The following is a 20,678-nucleotide window of genomic DNA, read 5'->3' on the forward strand; positions in this document are numbered from 1 at the left end:
ACATCATATCCTTCCTGACTTAAAACTTCATCTTCTTCATATATATTTTCGTCTGAGGAATTATTCTCAAATCGGTATAATTGAATAAGATCTTGATAATAAATTGCTTCTTCAATATCCGGGATTGGATCGAAGCGTTTAATATCCTCTTTTTTCATTTTCTGGACAGTTGGTTGAGATATGACATCTTGCTCCACATATCCAGCAGTTACAATCCTTAAAACTTTCATTAGTTCGAGTGTGAGCTCTTCTGAAAGTTTTCTTTGTAGGTGTTCTTCCTGTGCTTCGAGATGTACTCGATACTTGATATGATATCCTACTTCTTTGCCCAGATTTGTAAGATTTGGTCTTTTTTTAGACCAAACTGTTCCAAGAATTTCTTATCTGGCATAAGGATGAGTTCTAAAACTTTTCCTCTTCTGCCTTTGTGGTTTACTTCTAATAATTGTTGGAAGATCATTTTCTTTACAACACAAAGGAGTACGTTTTTTAATACCCTTTAATATTTGTAATGTTGCCAGATGACACCATTCTGCCAATTTTCCTTTGAGAAAAGAGGTTCTTCATGTCAATGTATCTGGATTGCCAATGACATATTCCCTTATCAGCATTTCTCTCCAGGGACTTGGCATTTTGGCGAAGAAAAGTTGCATTACTATATCTTCTTCGATCCCTGAATTACATCTATATTTAGTGAATAACATAATATATTCTTCCATTAAACATATGTCATGTAATTCAAGACTATACAGAGCTTGAGTATATTTCTTTTTCTTCTTTGTATCTTGATTATTAAAATAATCTACCCCTATAAAGTGTGCTTTAAAAAGGGTAGCAATTCTTTTGGCTATCTCGCTAAGAGATTCTTCGATTAGGACTGATTCTTTGGTTTCTACGGAAGTCATGTCCCAATCAATTTTAACTTATCCCATAAGACTCATTTCTAAAAGTTTAATAAATCATTCTCTTTTGAGATCAAGTATACCTGCTGCTATTCTCATAGCGGATGTCGAATCATTTATGAGATCTTCTCTGTTTTTGAAGTCTAAAACATCTAGGTTAAGCATAACTCCATAAGGATGTATAAGTTCTAAAACAGATTTCTCATAGGGTGGGTGCAAAGGAATTTGTTTCTTCCTCGACTTCGTTCCTGCTGGGTGTGATTTTTCTAAGTGTAAAAGTCTAGTTGAGATTCTCTCATATTTATATTATGAGATCTCACACTTTCTCTTGGTGGTTCATGTGAATATGACCAGGTTATGATGGGTTGTTCACCCCCAGTTGTGTTCATCTTTAGATCTACAAACTTGAGATTTGCAAAAGATTCTGCAAGGTTTTAGAGATCCTCTAGACCAATATTTTCTAAAGTTGTCATCAGATTAATTTCTTTTCTGATACTGTTTTGATTAGATTGATCATTTTTTCTTCTTCAGTTAAAGGTTTTGGCATCAATTTGGCATTTTCTCTTTGATGTAATAAGGGTTCAGTACCAAATGATGGTAGTGGCATTCCTTCTAAAGTCCTTCTACTAGAACTTGGTTGATGTTCTAGGTTTTGAATTCTTGTTCGAATATCCTTTAATATTCCAAGAATTTCTTCCTGGTTTTAAAGGGTTTTCTCCATATTTTGTTGTACATAATACATCATATTGCCATAATTATGTACTGTCTTTTGAATTTTTCTAAGATCTCCGGAAAGTTTAGAGGAATCCGGTACTATTTCTAGGAACTTGTTATTTTGAATCATAAGTTTACCTTAGGACTCTGATAAGTTCCCATGTTTTCTTGATATCTAACCTTGGGTAGATCTTCCTGCTTCAAATATTCCAAAGACTTGAAATAAATCCTGTAAATAATTAATCTCGAATCTGGGTTCGGATTCATGTTATTTGAGTAAATTATTCTCCTCAAACATTTAATTACATAATAACAATAATAAATGTGTATATTTGAAATAAATATACCTCGGCTCTGATTTCATTTTCTCCCAGGAAAATAAATTATTAACATTATAAGGGTATTAAGGGTACTTTTGTCTTTTTAATGTTTTAGGGAGTGAAAACAAAGTTTTTTAGGCGTATGGAGTTATGATAAAGTTGAGTGGGTTTAGGGATTTATCTCCAATTTACCCTATTTGGAGCTCGAGGTATTTAGTTATTCTTAGAAGCCAACAGTAATTATAACTTTCAGACCAAGATGCCATCGCAACATTCCCAAAAAAGTGTCAATTTTTCCCACCTATTCACTTTTGTGACCAATGCAAACATTAATCCATTATTAATTCATCACTCCAACATTACTAAATGCTATATTTTTGTCTCAAATAACTATGAGAAGAAAACAAAATTTAGTTCTATTCATCAACTTTTCTTCTTGTTCATACTTCCTTTTCTTTTGATAGTTTGAACCCATTACTTTACAAAAACTACCTTAGTTATAGAATTTATACAAACTAAAATCATATTAATAATTGCAACTAAAAATAGTCTCGAGATGTCGGGAATGAAATAGGACTGTAAAAATCATTTTTTTCATAATTTAGTCGGTGTGAGAACCCGAATTTCCAGCATTTTAGCAGCAATGCAAAACTCCAACAGAAGTTAATATTTCCAGCAGCTAGCAATATTCAGTAGCAAAGGAAAATTCCAGCAGAAGCTAACAATTCAAGCATCAGCTAATATTTCAGAAGTTGATATTTTCCAGCAGATAGAATCCAGCAGCAGAAAAACGAGATTCCAGCAGACAGTTACTAATTCAACTCATGACTTGTAACTGAAGCAATTAAAATGGAATAAAGGCTGTTAAATGCATATTATGGCCATTAATAGGGAGTCTAACAGGCAGATTTTGGCCTATAAATAACACCCTTAAGTCTCTGAATTGGTGTTACACAAATCTTGAGATTATTACTTAAATTTTCGAGCTAAGAGAGTGCCTTGTTCGAGCTGTAAAATCCAGTAGCGAGAGCAACCAGATTTCCAGTAGACTTCAACCGAAACTCTAGCAAATTACTGTAAGTGGGCTTATGTATAAATATCTTGAAATCAGTTTGATTCTGTTTTAAAGCACATTTTCTGAATGTTTAATTTCTGATATATGATTTTGAAGCACTGAAACTCCCTAGTGAACTAATGGTAGGAATATATATTATGAACATTTCTGAATTCTGATTCTGATTCTGGCCTCACCCTTAGAGGAGAGAATATATAGGGGGCTGATATCAGTTTAGCCATGAAATTCACTAACGTGCTCAGTGCTTACTAATTCTGATTTCTGTTATGAAACTTGTGATTTTTGAATTCTGATTTCTGTTCTGAAAATAAGAGTTTCTATATATTCTTGTATTACTGTTTCTGTTGAAAACGATTTCGAAAACTGAGAGTTATTCTCGTCCCTGCTTACTGACTGACAACCATATCACTCACCCACCAAACCCATCTCAGATAAGAACGAGGAAGAAAAGTTAGAAGAAGAAGAGCATATTCAATCCTGGGGCTGGTGAAGAAGGTCGTTGCTTATCAGTTCTAGTTTATGTTTATTCCGCTGCATCTGTTAAGATACTGTTATATTTGGTTTTACATTTTCGCTGTAAAACATTTGGCATTGAGTTTGTATCAGACATTGAAATATTCAGTATTTATGAATAAAAAGACTGGTTTCTGAATTCTGTACTTCTGAGGCTTGTTGTTTTCGAATGTAAATTTGAGAGCAACGCCGGTGTCAACCAACCCCCGTCCCGGGGCGTGACATTGAAGTGGTATCAGAGCAAACCAGGTTTCATAATCTGGGGAGGAGGAACTAGAAATAATAAGTTCTGATAGACTTCTGAAAATAAGTCATGAAAGTTACTGAGATAAACTACTGTAATAGACTACTGAAAATAAGCTACTGTAATTGACTTCTGAAAATTAACTACTGTAATAGTCTATTGAAAATATAGACTAACTACGTACAGTTGGGAAAAATCAGTAAGGGAAACAAATTAGAATACAGTAGAGCTCTGAGTGTTTCAGCAGCATGTCTGAAATAAGCAGCATGTCCGAAATGAGTAGAAAAAAAAATTTCAGTAGACCCAAAACTAGTAGCTCGAAACCAAAACCAGTAGATGGAAACCAGTATAACTGAATGCAGAAGACTGAGTCAGTAGACTCGAAATGCAGCAGTCTGGTTCTAACAGTGCTGGAAAGCAGCAGACAGTTCATTCCAGTAATTGTCTATAGTTCGACTTGTACTCTTGAGATCATTTCTGAACCATCACTCTCATGTTTTGGACGTAGGATATGGTTGACCAGAGTAGCTACATTAAGAGCTTAGAGAGGAAGCTAGAGAAACTAAAAGAACATAACTACTGTCTAGAGCTGGACAAAGATGAATTAGAGCGTCGAACAGAACACTTAAGAGGTGATGTTCAACGTTATGCTCATTATCTGCATGAGACAGAAGAGAAGAATAGGAGAACTCAAGAAGAGTTCGAAACCTCACAAGAGACTGTTGCAGAGTTCATCGAGTTACGTGATACATTAGTTGAGAAGATCCAAGTACTTAAGGATCAAAATCACCAACTCGTGCACAAGCATAATCAGTATAGTGAACAGACTGATGCTCAGATTCAAGAAGCTGCAGGACACTGTTGAAGTTCTTAGCAACCAGAATGCAGTTCTGCATGTTCATATTGAACATCTTGAAACAGTGATAGCCAACCATCAAGACGAACCTGAGGAGGATCCCGAAGAAGATGAAGAAGTCGAAGAGGATCCTATGGATTTGGGATTAGGAGAAGTGATAGATTAGACATTAAGTAGTAGCTTTTTGTAATAGCACTTGTTCTATTTGCATTTTGTTAGCATTTTCAAAGGTTATTTGTAATTGCACTTTCTTGGGAAATCAATAAAATTATTTTTCTATCCATTGGTTTCATATTTAAACTTTGGAGAAATTACTCAATCATTTTGCTTTCTTCGTTTGGTCTCTATTCTGCCATCAACCTTAGAACTTTCATAATTATAGAAATTGGACGGACGACCTGTGAGAAACAACCGTAATCCTCGTTACTGCAACCGCAACAACAATCGCAATGATGAGGATGCACAACAACCACAACCAGTTGGCCTCAGTCAGGTGGACTTGATGACTATAGCCACGATTGTGGCAACCACGCTACAAGGGTTAGTGAACCCTAATGCTAATCAGCCACCACCACCACCTCCAGCTCAGAATGGGATGAAACAGCACTATGAGGCTCTCCAAAGAGCAAGAGACCCAAACTTCGATGGAAGCTCCGATCCTGAGGTCGGACAAAACTGGATGAAAGACGTGGAGAATCATCTTCGACTACTTGAGGTTCCACAAGGGATCAAGGTAGATGTGATTACACCTTTTCTTGTGGATAAAGCAGCCAAATGGTGGGAAGGAGTCTCACCAGCTATGGTAAGGACGGGACCTATCACTTGGCAAAGGTTCCGAGAGGCATTTCTGAAGCAGTACTTCCCGACAGCAGTTCGAGTGCAGAAGCTGTCAGAATTTGAAAGCTTGGTTCAAGAACCAAATATGACACTGGTGGAGTATTCGTCTAAGTTCCACTCATTGGGAACTTACTCCCCAACCATCATGGGAGACGAGGCCTTGAAGATGCATCGCTTCAAGAAGGGATTGAACAGCCGTATTCAATCTGCCCTTGCCGTTATGGAGCCCAATAGTTTTGATGAATTGATGGGAGCCGCCATCAGGGCTGAGAATGACATCAAGAGGCGTGAAGGTGAGAACAAACTCAAGCGTCCTCAGTCAAGCCAATACCAACCGGGCCAACAATTCAAGAGGCCTAGATTTTCAAGCAATCAATTCACCAGTGTTCCAGCTAAAGGAACCACGTCTTTTCAATCAAGCAAAGAGGGAGTCAAGTGCCAAACTTGTGGATTCGCTCACACTGGTGAATGTCGTAGGAATTCTGGAGCTTGTTTCCGTTGCGGAAAGATGGACCATCGCATTGCTCAATGCCCTCTTCCAGATCCAAGGAATGGTCCAGCAGGAGGAACAACTCCAAACAAGCCTAAGGAAAACAAGACAAATGCTCGAGTTTATGCTCTTACTCAAGAAGATGCTGACAACTCAAATGATGTCGTAGCAGGTACCATTATAATCAATGATATGCCTGCGTATGTCTTATTTGATTCTGGTGCTACACATTCATTCATGTATAAGAGATTTGTCAAGAAGTTAGGAGCTAAGACTGATAACTTAGAAGATCCATATAGAGTAGCAACTCCTGCAAACCGAATTTTAGAAACTCGCACTCTATATCGGGATATTAGTGTTCTCATAGAAGAGCAGAATTTCAAGGCAAACCTAATTCAACTAAACATGGTGGAATTCGACGTAATTCTTGGAATGGATTGGTTAGCCAAGAATCATGCTTTAGTAGACTGTCATGGAAAAATGGTAACCATCCAAGCTCCACACCAAGAGAAACTTTTATTTCATGGTAAGACAAAAGAACGAAAGACTCTTCTTTCTGCTTCTCAAACTTGGAAAGCCATGAAAAGTGGAGAAGAAGTTTACCTAGCTATGTTAAGCGATGTAAAGAAAGAAACCACACTTATGCTAGAAGAGATTCCGGTAGTACAAGAATTTCCGGATGTCTTTCCTGAAGAACTCCCTGGCGAACTTCCCGACCGCGAGGTGGAATTTGAGATTAATTTAGTGCCCAATGCTACACCAATCTCAAAAGCACCGTACTGAATGGCTCCGGAAGAGTTGAAAGAACTCAAAGAGCAACTTCAAGAATTGTTGGATAAGAAGCAATTCCGACCAAGCGCATCTCCGTGGGGAGCTCCTGTCTTATTTGTAAAGAAGAAGGACGGAAGCATGAGAATGTGTATTGATTACAGAGAGCTGAATAAGATCACAATCAAAAACAAGTATCCGCTTCCAAGGATAGATGACCTGTTTGACCAACTCAAAGGAGCTTCAGTCTTTTCCAAGCTCGACTTAAGGTCAGGCTACAACCAACTCAAGGTCAAGAAAGACGATATTCCGAAGACAGCCTTCAGAACAAGGTATGGACACTATGAGGTCATGGTAATACCATTCGGGTTAACAAACGCTCCGGCAGTATTCATGGATCTCATGAACAGGGTGTTCAAACCATTTTTTGACAAGTTTGTTGTGGTATTCATCGACGATATTCTGGTATACTCGTCAAGTGAGGAAGACCACAAAGAACATCTTCGTCTCACCCTCCAGAAGCTGAGAGAAAAGGAATTGTACGCTAAGTTCAAGAAATACGAATTCTGGCTAGAGAGCGTCGCATTCTTGGGACACATAATATCAGCAGCAGGAGTATCTGTGGACCCTAAGAAAGTTGAAGCAATCTCAGATTGGCCTAGACCAAAGATGGTGACAGAAATTCGAAGCTTCTTGGGACTAGCAGGCTATTATCAAAAATTTGTTGAAGGATTCTCTTCAATAGCCATACCCCTCACCAAGCTCACACAGAAGAACTCTAAGTTTCAATGGAGTGAAAAATGTGAGCAAAGCTTCTAGACTTTGAAGAAGAAGCTTACCTCCACTCCGGTGTTGGTATTGCCAACTGAAGGTAAAGACTTCACCATCTATAGTGATGCATCTAAAGGAGGTTTAGGATGTGTACTCATGCAAGAGGGAAGGGTGATTGCATACGCATCAAGGCAGTTGAAGCCGTATGAACAGAATTACCCAACGCACGACCTCGAACTAGCTGCAGTGGTATTCACACTAAAAATTTGGAGATATTATCTTTATGGAGTCAAGTGCGAGATTTTCACCGATCATCAAAGTCTCAAGTATTTGTTCACTCAAAAAGAACTAAATATGAGACAAAGACGGTGGATTGAACTCATGAAGGATTACGACTTGACGATAAGCTACCATCCAAGCAAAGGCAACAGGGTAGCAGATGCTTTAAGTCGAAAGAATATGAGTAAGGTGATCCTGACATCACTTTCAGCTTAACCATGTCTTCGAGATAATCAAGGTAAGTCAAGATAGAGATTCTGTTTTGGTGAAACTAAAAGAGCAAGTTAAAGAAGGGAAATCACCAGATTTCGAGACGAATAACAAAGGAATCTTGTGAATGAAAGGACGATTATGCGTACCAGACATCGATAACCTTCGACAAGAAGTGATGTCTGAGGCACATAAGTCAAAATTTTCAGTCCATCCTGGCAGTACCAAGATGTACAGAGATTTGAAGAAAAATTTCTGGTGGAGTGGAATGAAGAAAGACGTGGCAATGTTTGTTTCTAAATGTCACATGTGCCAACAAGTCAAAGCAGAGCACCTGAGACCTGGTGGAATTCTTCAACCATTAGAAATCCCGGAATGGAAATGAGAACATATTTCCATGGATTTTGTAGTTGGTTTACCCAAGTCGAGACAAGGTCATGATGGAATATAGGTAATCGTAGATAGACTCACGAAATCTGCGCATTTCTTACCTGTTCGCATGAACTATGATTTGGACAAGCTAGCTACACTGTACATGAATGAGATCGTACGACTACATGGAGTTCCAGCTAGCATACTATCAGACAGAGATCCGAGGTTTACATCCCGTTTTTGGAAGAGCTTTCAACAAGCTATGGGGACCAAAATTACTCTTAGTACAGCCTATCATCCTCAGACCGATGGCCAAACAGAGAGGACAATTCAAACTCTAGAAGATATGCTGAGAGCATGTGCTATAGACTTCAGTGGTAATTGGAGCGAACATCTGCCCTTAATTGAGTTCACGTACAATAATAGTTACCACATCAGTATTGAAATGACACCATACGAAGCTCTGTATGGACGAAAGTTCGATCACCACTGTATTGGGATGAGGTAGGGGAAAAAGCCATTGTTGGACCCGAAATGATCCAAGAAACAGTGGATAAAGTCGCTTTGATCAAGGAGAGATTAAAAGCTGCACAAGATCGACAGAAAAGCTGGGCTGACCTGAAAAGAAGGCCCATGTAATTCGAAGTTGGAGAAAAAGCGTATGTGAAAGTGTCACCCATGAAAGGTATAATCCGATTCAATAAGGCTGGGAAATTGAATCCTAGATACGTTGGACCCTTTGAAATTCTTGAGAAAGTGGGAACACTTGCTTATAGATTAGCACTTCCACCCGACGTGTCAAAAATTCACAATGTATTCCACGTTTCAGCAGCTGAGGAGATATATTTCCGTTCCTAGTCATATTCTTGAAGCTGGACCACTGTTGGTTGAGGGAAATTTAAATGAAGGGCTAAAATATGAAGAGATTCCAATTCGAATTGTGGATAAAAAAGACCAAGTACTGAGGAGACGAACTATTCTATATGTCAAAGTACAATGGTCTAACCACACCGAAAGAGAAGCTAATTGGGAGTTGGAAGAAAAGATGCGAGGGCAATACCCTTATCTCTTTGAGGATCATGAATAGCCAAGTTTCGAGGACGAAAATTCTCATAAGGAGGGAGGGATATGAGAACCCGAATTTCCAGCATTTCAGCAGCAATGCAAAACTCCAGCAGAAGTTAATATTTCCAGCAGCTAGCAATTTTCAGTAGCAAAGGAAAATTCCAGCAGAAGCTAACAATTCTAACATCAGCTAATATTTCAGAAGTTGATATTTCCCAGCAGATAGAATTCCAGCAGATAGAATCAACCAGCAGAAGAACGAGATTCCAGCAGACAGTTACTAATTCAACTCACGACTTGTAACTGAAGCATTTAAAATAGAATAAAGGCTTTTAAATGCATATTATGGCCATTAATAGGGAGTCAACATGCAGATTTTGGCCTATAAATAACACCCTCAAGTATCTGAATTGGTGTTACACAAATCTTGAGATTATTACTTAAATTTTCGAGTTAAGAGAGTGCCTTGTTCGAGCTGTAAAATCCAGTAGCGAGAGCAACCAGATTTCCAGTAGACTTCAACCGAAACTCTAGCAAATTACTGTAAGTGGGCTTATGTATAAATATCTTGAAATCAGTTTGATTCTGTTTTAAAGCACAGTTTCTGAATATTTAATTTCTGATATATGATTTTGAAGCACTGAAACTCCCTAGTGAACTAATGGTAGGAATATATATTCTGAACATTTCTGAATTCTGATTCTGTTTCTGGCCTCACCCCTTAGAGGAGAGAATATATAGGGGGCTGATATCAGTTTAGCCATGAAATTCACTAACGTGCTCAGTGCTTACTAATTCTGATTTCTGTTATGAAACTTGTGATTTTTGAATTCTGATTTCTGTTCTGAAAATAAGAGTTTCTATATATTCTTGTATTACTGTTTCTGTTGAAAACGATTTCGAAAACTGGGAGTTATTCCCGTCCCTGCTTACTGAGTGACAACCATATCACTCACCCACCAAACCCATTTCAGATAAGAACGAGGAAGAAAAGTTAGAAGAAGAAGAGCATATTCAATTCTGGGGCTGGTGAAGAAGGCCGTTGCTTATCAGTTCTAGTTTATGTTTATTCCGCTGCATCTGTTAAGATACTGTTATATTTGGTTTTACATTTCCGCTGTAAAATATTTGACATTGAGTTTGTATCAGACATTGAAATATTCAGTAGTTATGAATAAAAAGACTGGTTTCTGAATTCTGTACTTCTGAGGCTTGTTGTTTTCGAATGTAAATTTGAGAGCAACGCCGATGTCAACCAACCCCCGTCCCGGGGCGTAACAGTCGGGGAACTACTTTGCCTTGACGAAAAACTGTCAAGAGTAAATTTTGAAAATTTTCAAGCGATATTTGTGACAATTATTTATAAACCAACTACGTTTTTCCTAGTGATCGTACCCAATATTGTTCATTGCATTTGTTGGATTAGAGGTATCATCGGATCATGTAAATCTCTTGTATTTTAATAAAGTTTACATTATGCACTAATGATGTAGAGACAACCAAAGAAACATTCCAAATAGAAAAACCTTGAAGGTTACCACTTAGATTGGACGAGTTTGCATAAAATGGTCTTTCAGACGTGCATAATTTCATTTTACATTTCTCCAATTTGATTGATCGCAAAACTTATTTGCAGTCGAAATATTAAAATATAAGATTCTTTTTTTTAAAATTAATTATATGTTATAAATTAAAATTACATATTAAAAAATGTATCAATTGACAACGATAATTGATAACGATAATAAATTGTATTTGAAAAATCATTTTTGCAATGTACACAAAATAATCGATGTGTATCTAACTTCGTACCACAATTTTAACTACCAATCAACTCATAATGGTCTTGCTTTTCCTTTCCCCCCAGATGGACAAACATTTAGATCACTTCAACAAAGTACTTCCGGAACAATAAATATGAAGTGAGAATCGATAATTGTATCAGGGGTTCCATAGTTTCATAGGTTTAACACTAAAAATTCATAAATCAATGGTGTCTGTGGGACTTGAGAGGCTGAGGTGAAGAAAGCTGTTATCTGAACTTGAAATTGACATGGACCACATACCGCATCTTAATCTGCTCCACACTGTAAACTATATATTCATTATACAACAAACTTGCCTGGCAAAAAAAACATGTGTTACTGAGTATGGTTCTTGTAGCAATGTAAACCACAAAGATTGTAAGTAAATTAAGGAAAGTTGGAAGGAAGAATCTAAAAAATGACAATTAATAGGAAAGACCTTTGGTCCTGGTTGCTTTTTTGGTTTTCCTAACGGAACAACAACACCATCGTCAAGCGTTTGAGCCTCTCCAATATCTGGAGCAGTACCACCGACCCCTTTTGTGCTGTAGAATGATCCAGTATATCATTAATTCCAACATTTAGTGGTATCAGGACTAAGGCGTCAAAGAAGTGAGATTACAGACCTTAGCTTGCCAGGAGGTAATCTGTTAGCATCATAGTTTGCCGCCAGCAGCTCAGCCATGTCTCCCAAAGCAACCTAGGTGGAAAGCATTTGCAATACATACGTAATGAACACCATGATGATTCATTGATTATGAGCTTGTCGAATTCAATACTCCATGGCAAAAGGGTAAACTTTATAAGATAAATTGTAGTTCCAGCGTCTCATATATTCCAAGAAAAAACTCGTGTTAGTAATCCAAAAGGCATTTCCAATCACCTCACATAGAAGCAGCACACCAGAGGGGGAACTACTATATGCACAGCAATAGTTTGCACTTTTGGAGAACATGTCGGCAAAATAGACACCTTTCCCAAACATATAACCTGTTGAAGGAGCTTCTGGAGGAGCAATGCGTAGACCTAGCAATTTTTTCAAATCAAAGAACCTAATCAAATATAGCAAGAACAATTCCACTTAAATTACATTTTTATTTTCTTAAGGCAAATACCTTGGGACAAAATCCCAGTCCAGTTTGTGAGTCGGGAACCATGCCATAGAAGCATTCTGTTTTTTGTCTCAGCAAACTGTATATCAGAATTTAATGAACTCTGTCATGCTTAAAGCCTAAAGGCAGATATGGCCTAAAGAAAGAATAAGTTTTTTACACCACATCTTTCTTTTGTATAAAAGAGAACTCAAATTTAGATTCACTAAGCACCTTTTTGAACCTTTCAGCTTCACCCTCTCTCGATACCCTAAATATCTGAACGATATCAATAGCATAATTCTCGTGTGTCTTTGCATGAGTGTTCACCGTGTACTTTTCAATCTGTGACATAAAGAGATATATTTAATCAGCAGGATCTCAGAGAGCACATAAGTAAAAGTTAACAATGTAACACCGATAAATGAACTACACTATCAACGTTGTAAATTTCCATGACAACAGAAGCACAAGTTCTATTTGAAGGAAATCTTATAGGCCAAATGAACAAGAAAACAAAGGAAAAAAAATAAAGATATTACCATGGCGTACTCTTCAGAGTTCACTTCAAGTGGAGTCAGTTCACAGTGAAGCCGCCTGTATTGAGAATCCAAGGGATCCTGCAAGCCAGAGGCAGAATAACAAGAGTTAAAACTGATAATCATGGAGGGAGACAATATAAAAACAAAGAAGCAGCTAGACTCTGACAAGAATCTAAATGATGAGACTCTTAGTGTTATCAAGAATACAAAGGAGATGCATCTGTGCATGGTTATATATAACTAATATATTATGCCGGATCAAGATTCGTATTGCAAGGACAAGGAGAAAACATAAAAATTTTCAATCAAGAGTAACAGAGTTGATGGGCCATACCTCCACATCAATGTCATCCTTCAGCAATTTTGTTGCTACCTCAATTTCACCCAGTGCTTCTACCTGTACGTTTTAGCAAGAATCAGTAAACTATAGACACTTAATACGTGGGATATTACTAGATATGAAACCAGAAGTTCTATCTTGATTTATTTTGCCAAGACACTCGTATAATCAACTACATAATTCATTAACAAACACCAGCCAGGATTCCAGGTCATAAAACTTCATTATACAACACGTGCTGATAAAGGGATCAATCGTATAGGGAACAAGGAATTACCATTTCCAATTTGGTTTTGATCTTTTGAGGAGTATCAATGATAAACAAACCTGCCATCACATTCAGCAATAGAACCACTTAAAAAGCAAACAAATTTTTCACAAGCTTTCAGGAGATGATAATAAACCAGTTCACATGCATATATAATACAGACAGCTACATAAATTATAAAGAAACCGATTACAAGGAAAGCTCTAAAAGAATCGTGTAAGAGGGGAGAGAACTCACTCATATTTTTGAAACCAAAATCATGCGGAATAACAGAGTAAAATTCCCTGTCATTAAATAAAAAGGCCTAATTAGGACAAAACAGTCGCGAGTTGAATCAAGTTATCTTAAAATAGAAGGGTTGCAAGATTGTGGTTTGTTTGCATTTGTAAACATGTAAGGAAAATGTAAAAGATAAAAATGTGATATGGACTGAACACTTACCCGCTTAACTGCTCAAGTGTTTTCCTATCTGCTCGACCAATTACATCAGCAATTCTTTTTAAGACATCATAACCCTGTATGCATTAAATTTAAGCTGCAGAGGCTTTACTGAGTTGACGGAGATATTGAATGAGTTTTTCTGTTTCCATAAACAACTTTAATGGCAAAACATGCGATGAAGAGGAACGTCAGTTCAGTGTTCAGAAAATTGAACAACATTCATCAGACCGGGCTTAACAAAGTTTCAAATTATATCACTAGCAGTGCACAAGAAAATTCATATTTTTCCATACTTATATGAGTCTACAACTAAAATTTTCAAGGATAGAGATTTAAAATTGAAAACTCAAGGGTATGGAAGAGCAAGAAGTGAAAACCCTTTGAAAAGCCGCAAAATAATTCAAGGTATCATATACGGTGTCATTTGGATTGCTATCTAACTAGTTTCTACTCACTACGATACAGTCACATATAGCCTTGAAGCTACAAGAACTCACATGCAGATTCAGGACAAACCAGAGTAAGTTTCGCACATTGTACAAGTCATGCAACTCACCTTTATTATGGTCGATTTGCTCAATTTACCCAATGGTAGTTTTTCAGCATTGTATCCTAGAATAAGATGAAACAGAAATTAAAATGCAACGTAATCAAAAGTTTCTGTAATTTATGACAGTTACATGTCAAAGTTCACCACGAATGCTTCACAACAAGCTTTTATAAAGTTTGCTATTTGCCTGAAAAATCTGACTATGCGAGGGAGAAGCCATAAAAAATATGAGAGAGGAAAAGCACTGGGGTCATGAAAGAAACAATATAATGCTCGAAAAGAATATAGAAGTATGGGTGCCATCAATTTTTTGTAGAAAATGTAAAAGCCAAAAACTTGATGTTACTGACCTATTTCCATCATCTGTTGCTTCATCATGTCAGTGTTGCAAATAAGAGAGATGAATTTTGCTACACGAGGCTCAAGTTTTGACTCTCGAGTTTCAGTTTTTGATGTAGATTCCTGTTTTTGTTGAACCTATAGATGATTCTTAAGGATTTCAGATCCCTAAGATTTGATAAACAACGTAAAAAAAAATTGAATGACAAGCCAAGATTAAGAACACAAAAACATTTTATACGAAGCAGGTTGATGATCTATGTGCAAATGCAAATAAAATTTCTCACGCTTGATCGATACAATCGCATGTTAATAATTTGAAACAACGCACCACTGTTTCATTCTCAGTTTTACTATAATCCATTTCCAACCAAGTATAGCACTTTGGATGATGCACAAAGTCTCTGCGATTGGACCAATAATTCTTCGTCTTGTCAAAGAACTTTTTCTCGAACTCGGAAATGGCAGTGTGTTGGGAGTTGTAGGGGCCACTTAATTTATCCTGCCCCTTCACACCAACTCTTCCCCATCTACTGTAGACCATGAATTGGACAGCAGCATCAGATTCTGCAATTAGAAGTTTGGCCATGAAAGTGAAATTTATCCTATGATAGGTAGAGGACAATAAAGTAGTACAGCTGCAACTATTATTGCCTGATGTGCTTGAGTTCTAAGTTATATAACAGACCTTAAATACTTTAAATCACGAAGAAAAATGCATTAAACCATAACATGCTGGTTAGTATCAAATATCTCTCTTATCCATAATAAAATTCTAGAGTTAAATGGAATTGTGCGCCAGACACTAAGAATATAGGCGTACCAAGAACTTGAATAACATAAAATTTGTTATTGTTGTCGCCGACATTGGTTTGATTCAGCATGGCATCATAAATTTCCTCACCCTGCATGAAAAATAAAGTCACGACAGGCACTGTGAATTGAATCACGGTCTATTTGGATAAGGCAACACTTATTTTCTTACAACTTGCAAAACATGAAACTGGGCCTTAAAATGGTCTGGCAACCACTTATCCAATACGGCAGAGCCTTTCTTCACAGCTGTTTCCATTTTAGTTTCCTTGCTATCCTCCGGTGCTGCCAAAATCCAATGATACCGCAAACGAGCGAAAATGATAGCTTCACGAAATCATGATGACGAATAGAATAACACCAAAAGAAACAGTAAAATATTACCTTGGTCATTGCCGCTTGGATTGTCATCCGCGCAAAGCTTCTGGAGAAGCTGTCTTTTAGTTCCGGTAGCAGAAATCCCTCGAAACTCGGCCTCATCGCGAAGCTGCTTGACACTCATACTTGCCAACTCATCAGTGGTCTTGATTTTGCGCTGACCGTCGGAATCAGCATCCTTAACATCGGAATCCATCGGCCTCTTGCGCTTATTGCTTGAATCCCCATCTGTATCCGCAGATTTCTTGCGGTCTTCTTGTATAGCCGCATCCAATCTCTTAACCTTGAAAGGAAAAAAAAAAGGTGACAAAAGATTTCAGGGAAAAAAGAAGCAGCAATTTCAACCGACCAGAGTAGACTTAGTTCCGGTGGTGCTGAGACCGCGTTTGGCTAGTAGGTCTCTGAGTTGGTCCACTTTGAGATCCATCGTATGTTGTAATTCAATTGTAGTTGTAAATAAATATAATCTCGAGCTTGCGAGGGAAGCAGCAAGCTGATCGCACTTGGATATATTTAATATAGATGTATACGAATGTTTCGTGTCCAAATCCCATGTAGTAGCGACCGACTTCAATTTTTTATGTTGCCACAAATCATTTAATCCAAATGTTATCGTAGAGGAGAGAAACAAAACAAAACAAATATATATATATAATTTCTTTATACCTATCTATTATCTATTATTATTATAAATATATGAGTTTGAATTGTGAGCTTACATTTTTATTTTTTTATTTATTTTATAATTTGTCATGTTCATTTGGTTATTTAAGTAATTTTCTATGTTAATTTAATATATTAATTAATAGTGTACTTAATTTTCATTTGTGAATTTTTTTTTACCCTTTCATTTGTTTTATATTTTGTCATGTTAATGAGGTTCTTTAAGTCATTTTTCATGTTAGTTTAATATGATAATTAATAGTGTACTTAATTCAATCAAAATAATTATTATTTTGATTTCACTTATAAATTTATCATAATGTTATGCATTTAAAAAATATTGTTAATATTACTAACATCTATTTTATTTTATTTTATTATTATAAATATATGACTTTTATTTGTAACTTACTATTTTACCGTTTTGTTTATTGTTATTTTTCATATTATTTTAATATGATAATTAGTAGTGTACTTAACTCAATCAAATTAATTATTATTTTGATTTTACTTTGTAAACTTACTATTTTATCTTTTTTTGTTTTATAATTTGTATAATGTTCATGATATTCTTTAATAAAATTTTCTACATTAGTTTAATAGGATTATTAATAGAGCACTTAACTCAATCAAGCTACTTATTATTTTAATTTTACTTTTACTTTTATTTTTAAATTTAAATTTAATTACTTTAATTTATACAATGACATCAAATTAATAGAAAATCACTATCATAATGTTATACATTAAAAAATTATTAATATTACGAACATTAAAGTAATAATATGAAGACGAATGGAATTGAGTGACATTGAAAATAACTAAATAATTAAAAAATATTAAGGTCATATAAAACATCTTCTTTCTATTTACAATAGAGATATTTTAAGACTACTTATGTATCAACAAATATATGTGATTGATGAGTTTGAATTGTGAGCTTACATTTTTACCCTTTGATTTATTTTATAATTTGTCATGTTCATTTGATTATTTAAGTAATTTTCTATGTTAGTTAATATGTTAATTAATAGTGTACTTAATTTTCATTTGTGAATTTTTTTTACCCTTTCATTTGTTTTATATTTTGTCATGTTAATGGGGTTTTTTAAGTCATTTTTCATATTAGTTTAATATGATAATTAATAGTGTACTTAACTCAATCAAATTAATTATTATTTTGATTTCACTTATAAATTTATCATAATGTTATACATTTAAAAAATATTGTTAATATTACTAATATCTATTTTATTTTATTTTATTATTATAAATATATGACTTTTATTTGTAACTTACTATTTTACCGTTTTGTTTATTATCATTTTTCATATTATTTTAATATGATAATTAATAGTGTACTTAACTCAATCAAATTAATTATTATTTTGATTTTACTTTGTAAACTTACTATTTTATCTTTTTTGTTTTATAATTTATATAATGTTCATGATATTCTTTAATAAAATTTTCTACGTTAGTTTAATAGGATTATTAATAGAGCACTTAACTCAATCAAGCTACTTATTATTTTAATTTTACTTTTACTTTTATTTTTAAATTTAAATTTAATTACTTTAATTTATACAATGACATCAAATTAATAGAAAATCACTATCATAATGTTATACATTAAAAAATTATTAATATTACGAACATTAAAGTAATAATATGAAGACGAATGGAAATGAGTGACATTGAAAATAACTAAATAATTAAAAATTATTAAGGTCATATAAAACATCTTCTTCCTATTTACAATAGAGATATTTTAAAACTACTTATGTATCAACAAATATATGTGATTGAGAGAAAATATCTGTATGTTAGGTGATTTCAATATAAACATTTAAGCTATTTAGTCAATTTTTGATATATGATTTTAAATAAATATTATCTATTAAATATATGATTTTCATTTGTAACTTTACCATTTTTATTTAAGTCATTTTTTATGTTAGTTTAATAAGATCATTAATAATGTACTTACCTCAATCAAACTAATTATTGTTTTAATTTACTTTTAAATTTAATTTTAATTACTAAATTTATACATTTTCGTCAAATTCATGAAAAACATCTACCATATTGATAAAATGTAATAATGGGCAGATGAAGGGAGAGGAGTCGGATTGAATAAAAATAAATTATTAATAAATATTAAGGTTATATAAAAATTCTTTATCCCATTTAGAATAAAATATTTTCAAACTCTTTATGTGTCAATAGAGATACATGGTTGAGAGAAATATTTGTATGTAAGTTATTCCAAACACTGTTTTTAAGCTATTTAGTCAATTTTTTATATATGCTGCTAAATAAATATTACTAAATAATATGCTTCATTTGATCATTTTGTGATCTTGCAATGAGATGAGTTTTTTTAACATAACATTACATGTTTTGGTATTATATGTCGTTTGTATTGATCATGTTGTGTTTAGATTATTTATGTGATTTGTTTGTTCACCAAAAAAAATATAAAACAAAACCATGTATCCCACAAAAATGATTATTTTTAATTTTTTTCCTTGAGATATTTTGTTAATTCTTAAACACACAATGCATGTTTTCAGTTTGCTTAGATTGCTTAGTTTGAAGCGACTTAAAAATATTAAAAATGATGAAATGTTTTTTCGTTTTTAGCTTATATATCAGAATATAAATAGATAATATTTTTTTATTTATTGGGACAAATGTATTTTCAGACTTCTGTCTATAAATTAGTATTCAAAATTTTTACAACATTATTATATTCTCTATTCAAAATTTTTTCTTTAAATTGATCGAAGGTATTTGAATTTGAGTTTTTATGTGCTTTATTATATTATTTTTGTAGTATCATTTATTGTGAAATTAATAGGTAGACTAAAAAAATTAGTGGATCTATGAGTCATCTGGTGGACGACAAACATGGATAAATTGTTAAAAGAGATAATATCAAGTAAATTTTAGCATACGATTTTGTTCTAATCAAATGATTATGCATGATTCTAAATTTTAATTGTATCACAAGTTAAAGTATGTTTTGTCGTTGCCAGATATATTTTGTCAATGGTCTAATATTTTTCTTTGATTTAAGAAAAATTGTATGACTTCGTATTATATTTTTATTTTCAAGGTTTTATTAAAGGATTTTTCATGATGATTTTGAGGCACCATTTTTTCCGTTGTGTGTTTTTTTAAAAAAGTAAAATATTTATGAAACCATGACGTTAATAAGGCGCCTTCTCTTTATTTGAAAAAAATATTGAAAAATTTATAAAAATTTTGAATAATATGAGTTAGTTTTTAATTTGAGAGTGATTTATGCTTTTTGTTGCTCGTATATAGTTCAATTTCTTTGTTATTGTAGTAAATAAATTATTTTTGAACTTTGAGTTATCATTTTTTTATGGAGGTTGTTTGTGTCATGAATTTTTTTAATTCATTTTGTTTAGTATTGTTGGCGGCAATTGATTTTTCTCATATTCTATTATTTGTCATGTTGTTTATATGAAAATATGTGTGAGAGTACATCAATCAAAGCCACATATTTTGGGTCTTATGTTTACGAAGAGGGTAATAAATGATTTCTGTGAATTATATAATTTATTGGTTCTTCATCTTATTTAAAAATGATACAATCTTCTTACAGATTTCAACATATCTTGATCCTAAAGTTAACTTGTATTCAAAAAATTGATTCTTTCCAAGTTTAGCGGGAAATTAAACCTGTAAAAAAAAAATAAAACAAACAAAAAAATTATTAGTTATATAAATTTAAAACAAAACAAAGATTATTAATTATAAAAAATTAAAATTAATGGATTGTGTCACGACCCATCCCCATCGTGAAGAGGTCGTGAAGTCACGACCCTGGGTCGTGAAGCACTTGTCTTCACGACCTTCTCGACCCACCACACAACCCAGGGTCGTGAAAGCCTTGGCTTCACGACCCATGGTCGTGGCTTCACGACCCGTGGCTTCACAACCCAGGGTGAAGTTCTTCATCCTGGGTCGTGAACACTGACGAGATACAATAAATTTCAT

General features: G+C 34.4%; 1 protein-coding gene across 1 annotated transcript; it reads right to left on the reverse strand.

The window, feature by feature from the left end:
• Window positions 1-11,148: 11,148 nt before the first annotated feature.
• Window positions 11,149-16,498, reverse strand: LOC142543728 (poly [ADP-ribose] polymerase 2). Its single transcript, XM_075651129.1, has 18 exons — window positions 16,333-16,498; window positions 15,990-16,266; window positions 15,778-15,890; window positions 15,616-15,697; window positions 15,124-15,359; window positions 14,804-14,930; window positions 14,460-14,515; window positions 13,904-13,977; window positions 13,700-13,746; window positions 13,472-13,521; window positions 13,189-13,251; window positions 12,855-12,932; window positions 12,547-12,657; window positions 12,337-12,412; window positions 12,105-12,247; window positions 11,848-11,921; window positions 11,661-11,766; window positions 11,149-11,538 (listed from the first exon to the last, which is right to left on the reverse strand). The coding sequence occupies exons 1-18, from the start codon at window positions 16,408-16,410 to the stop codon at window positions 11,449-11,451; spliced, it is 1,881 nt and encodes a 626-aa protein (XP_075507244.1). The 5' UTR covers window positions 16,411-16,498; the 3' UTR covers window positions 11,149-11,448.
• Window positions 16,499-20,678: the final 4,180 nt, after the last annotated feature.

This window comes from Primulina tabacum, chromosome 4 (genome assembly GCF_025594145.1).
Source record: "Primulina tabacum isolate GXHZ01 chromosome 4, ASM2559414v2, whole genome shotgun sequence".
Lineage (NCBI taxonomy): Eukaryota > Viridiplantae > Streptophyta > Magnoliopsida > Lamiales > Gesneriaceae > Primulina > Primulina tabacum.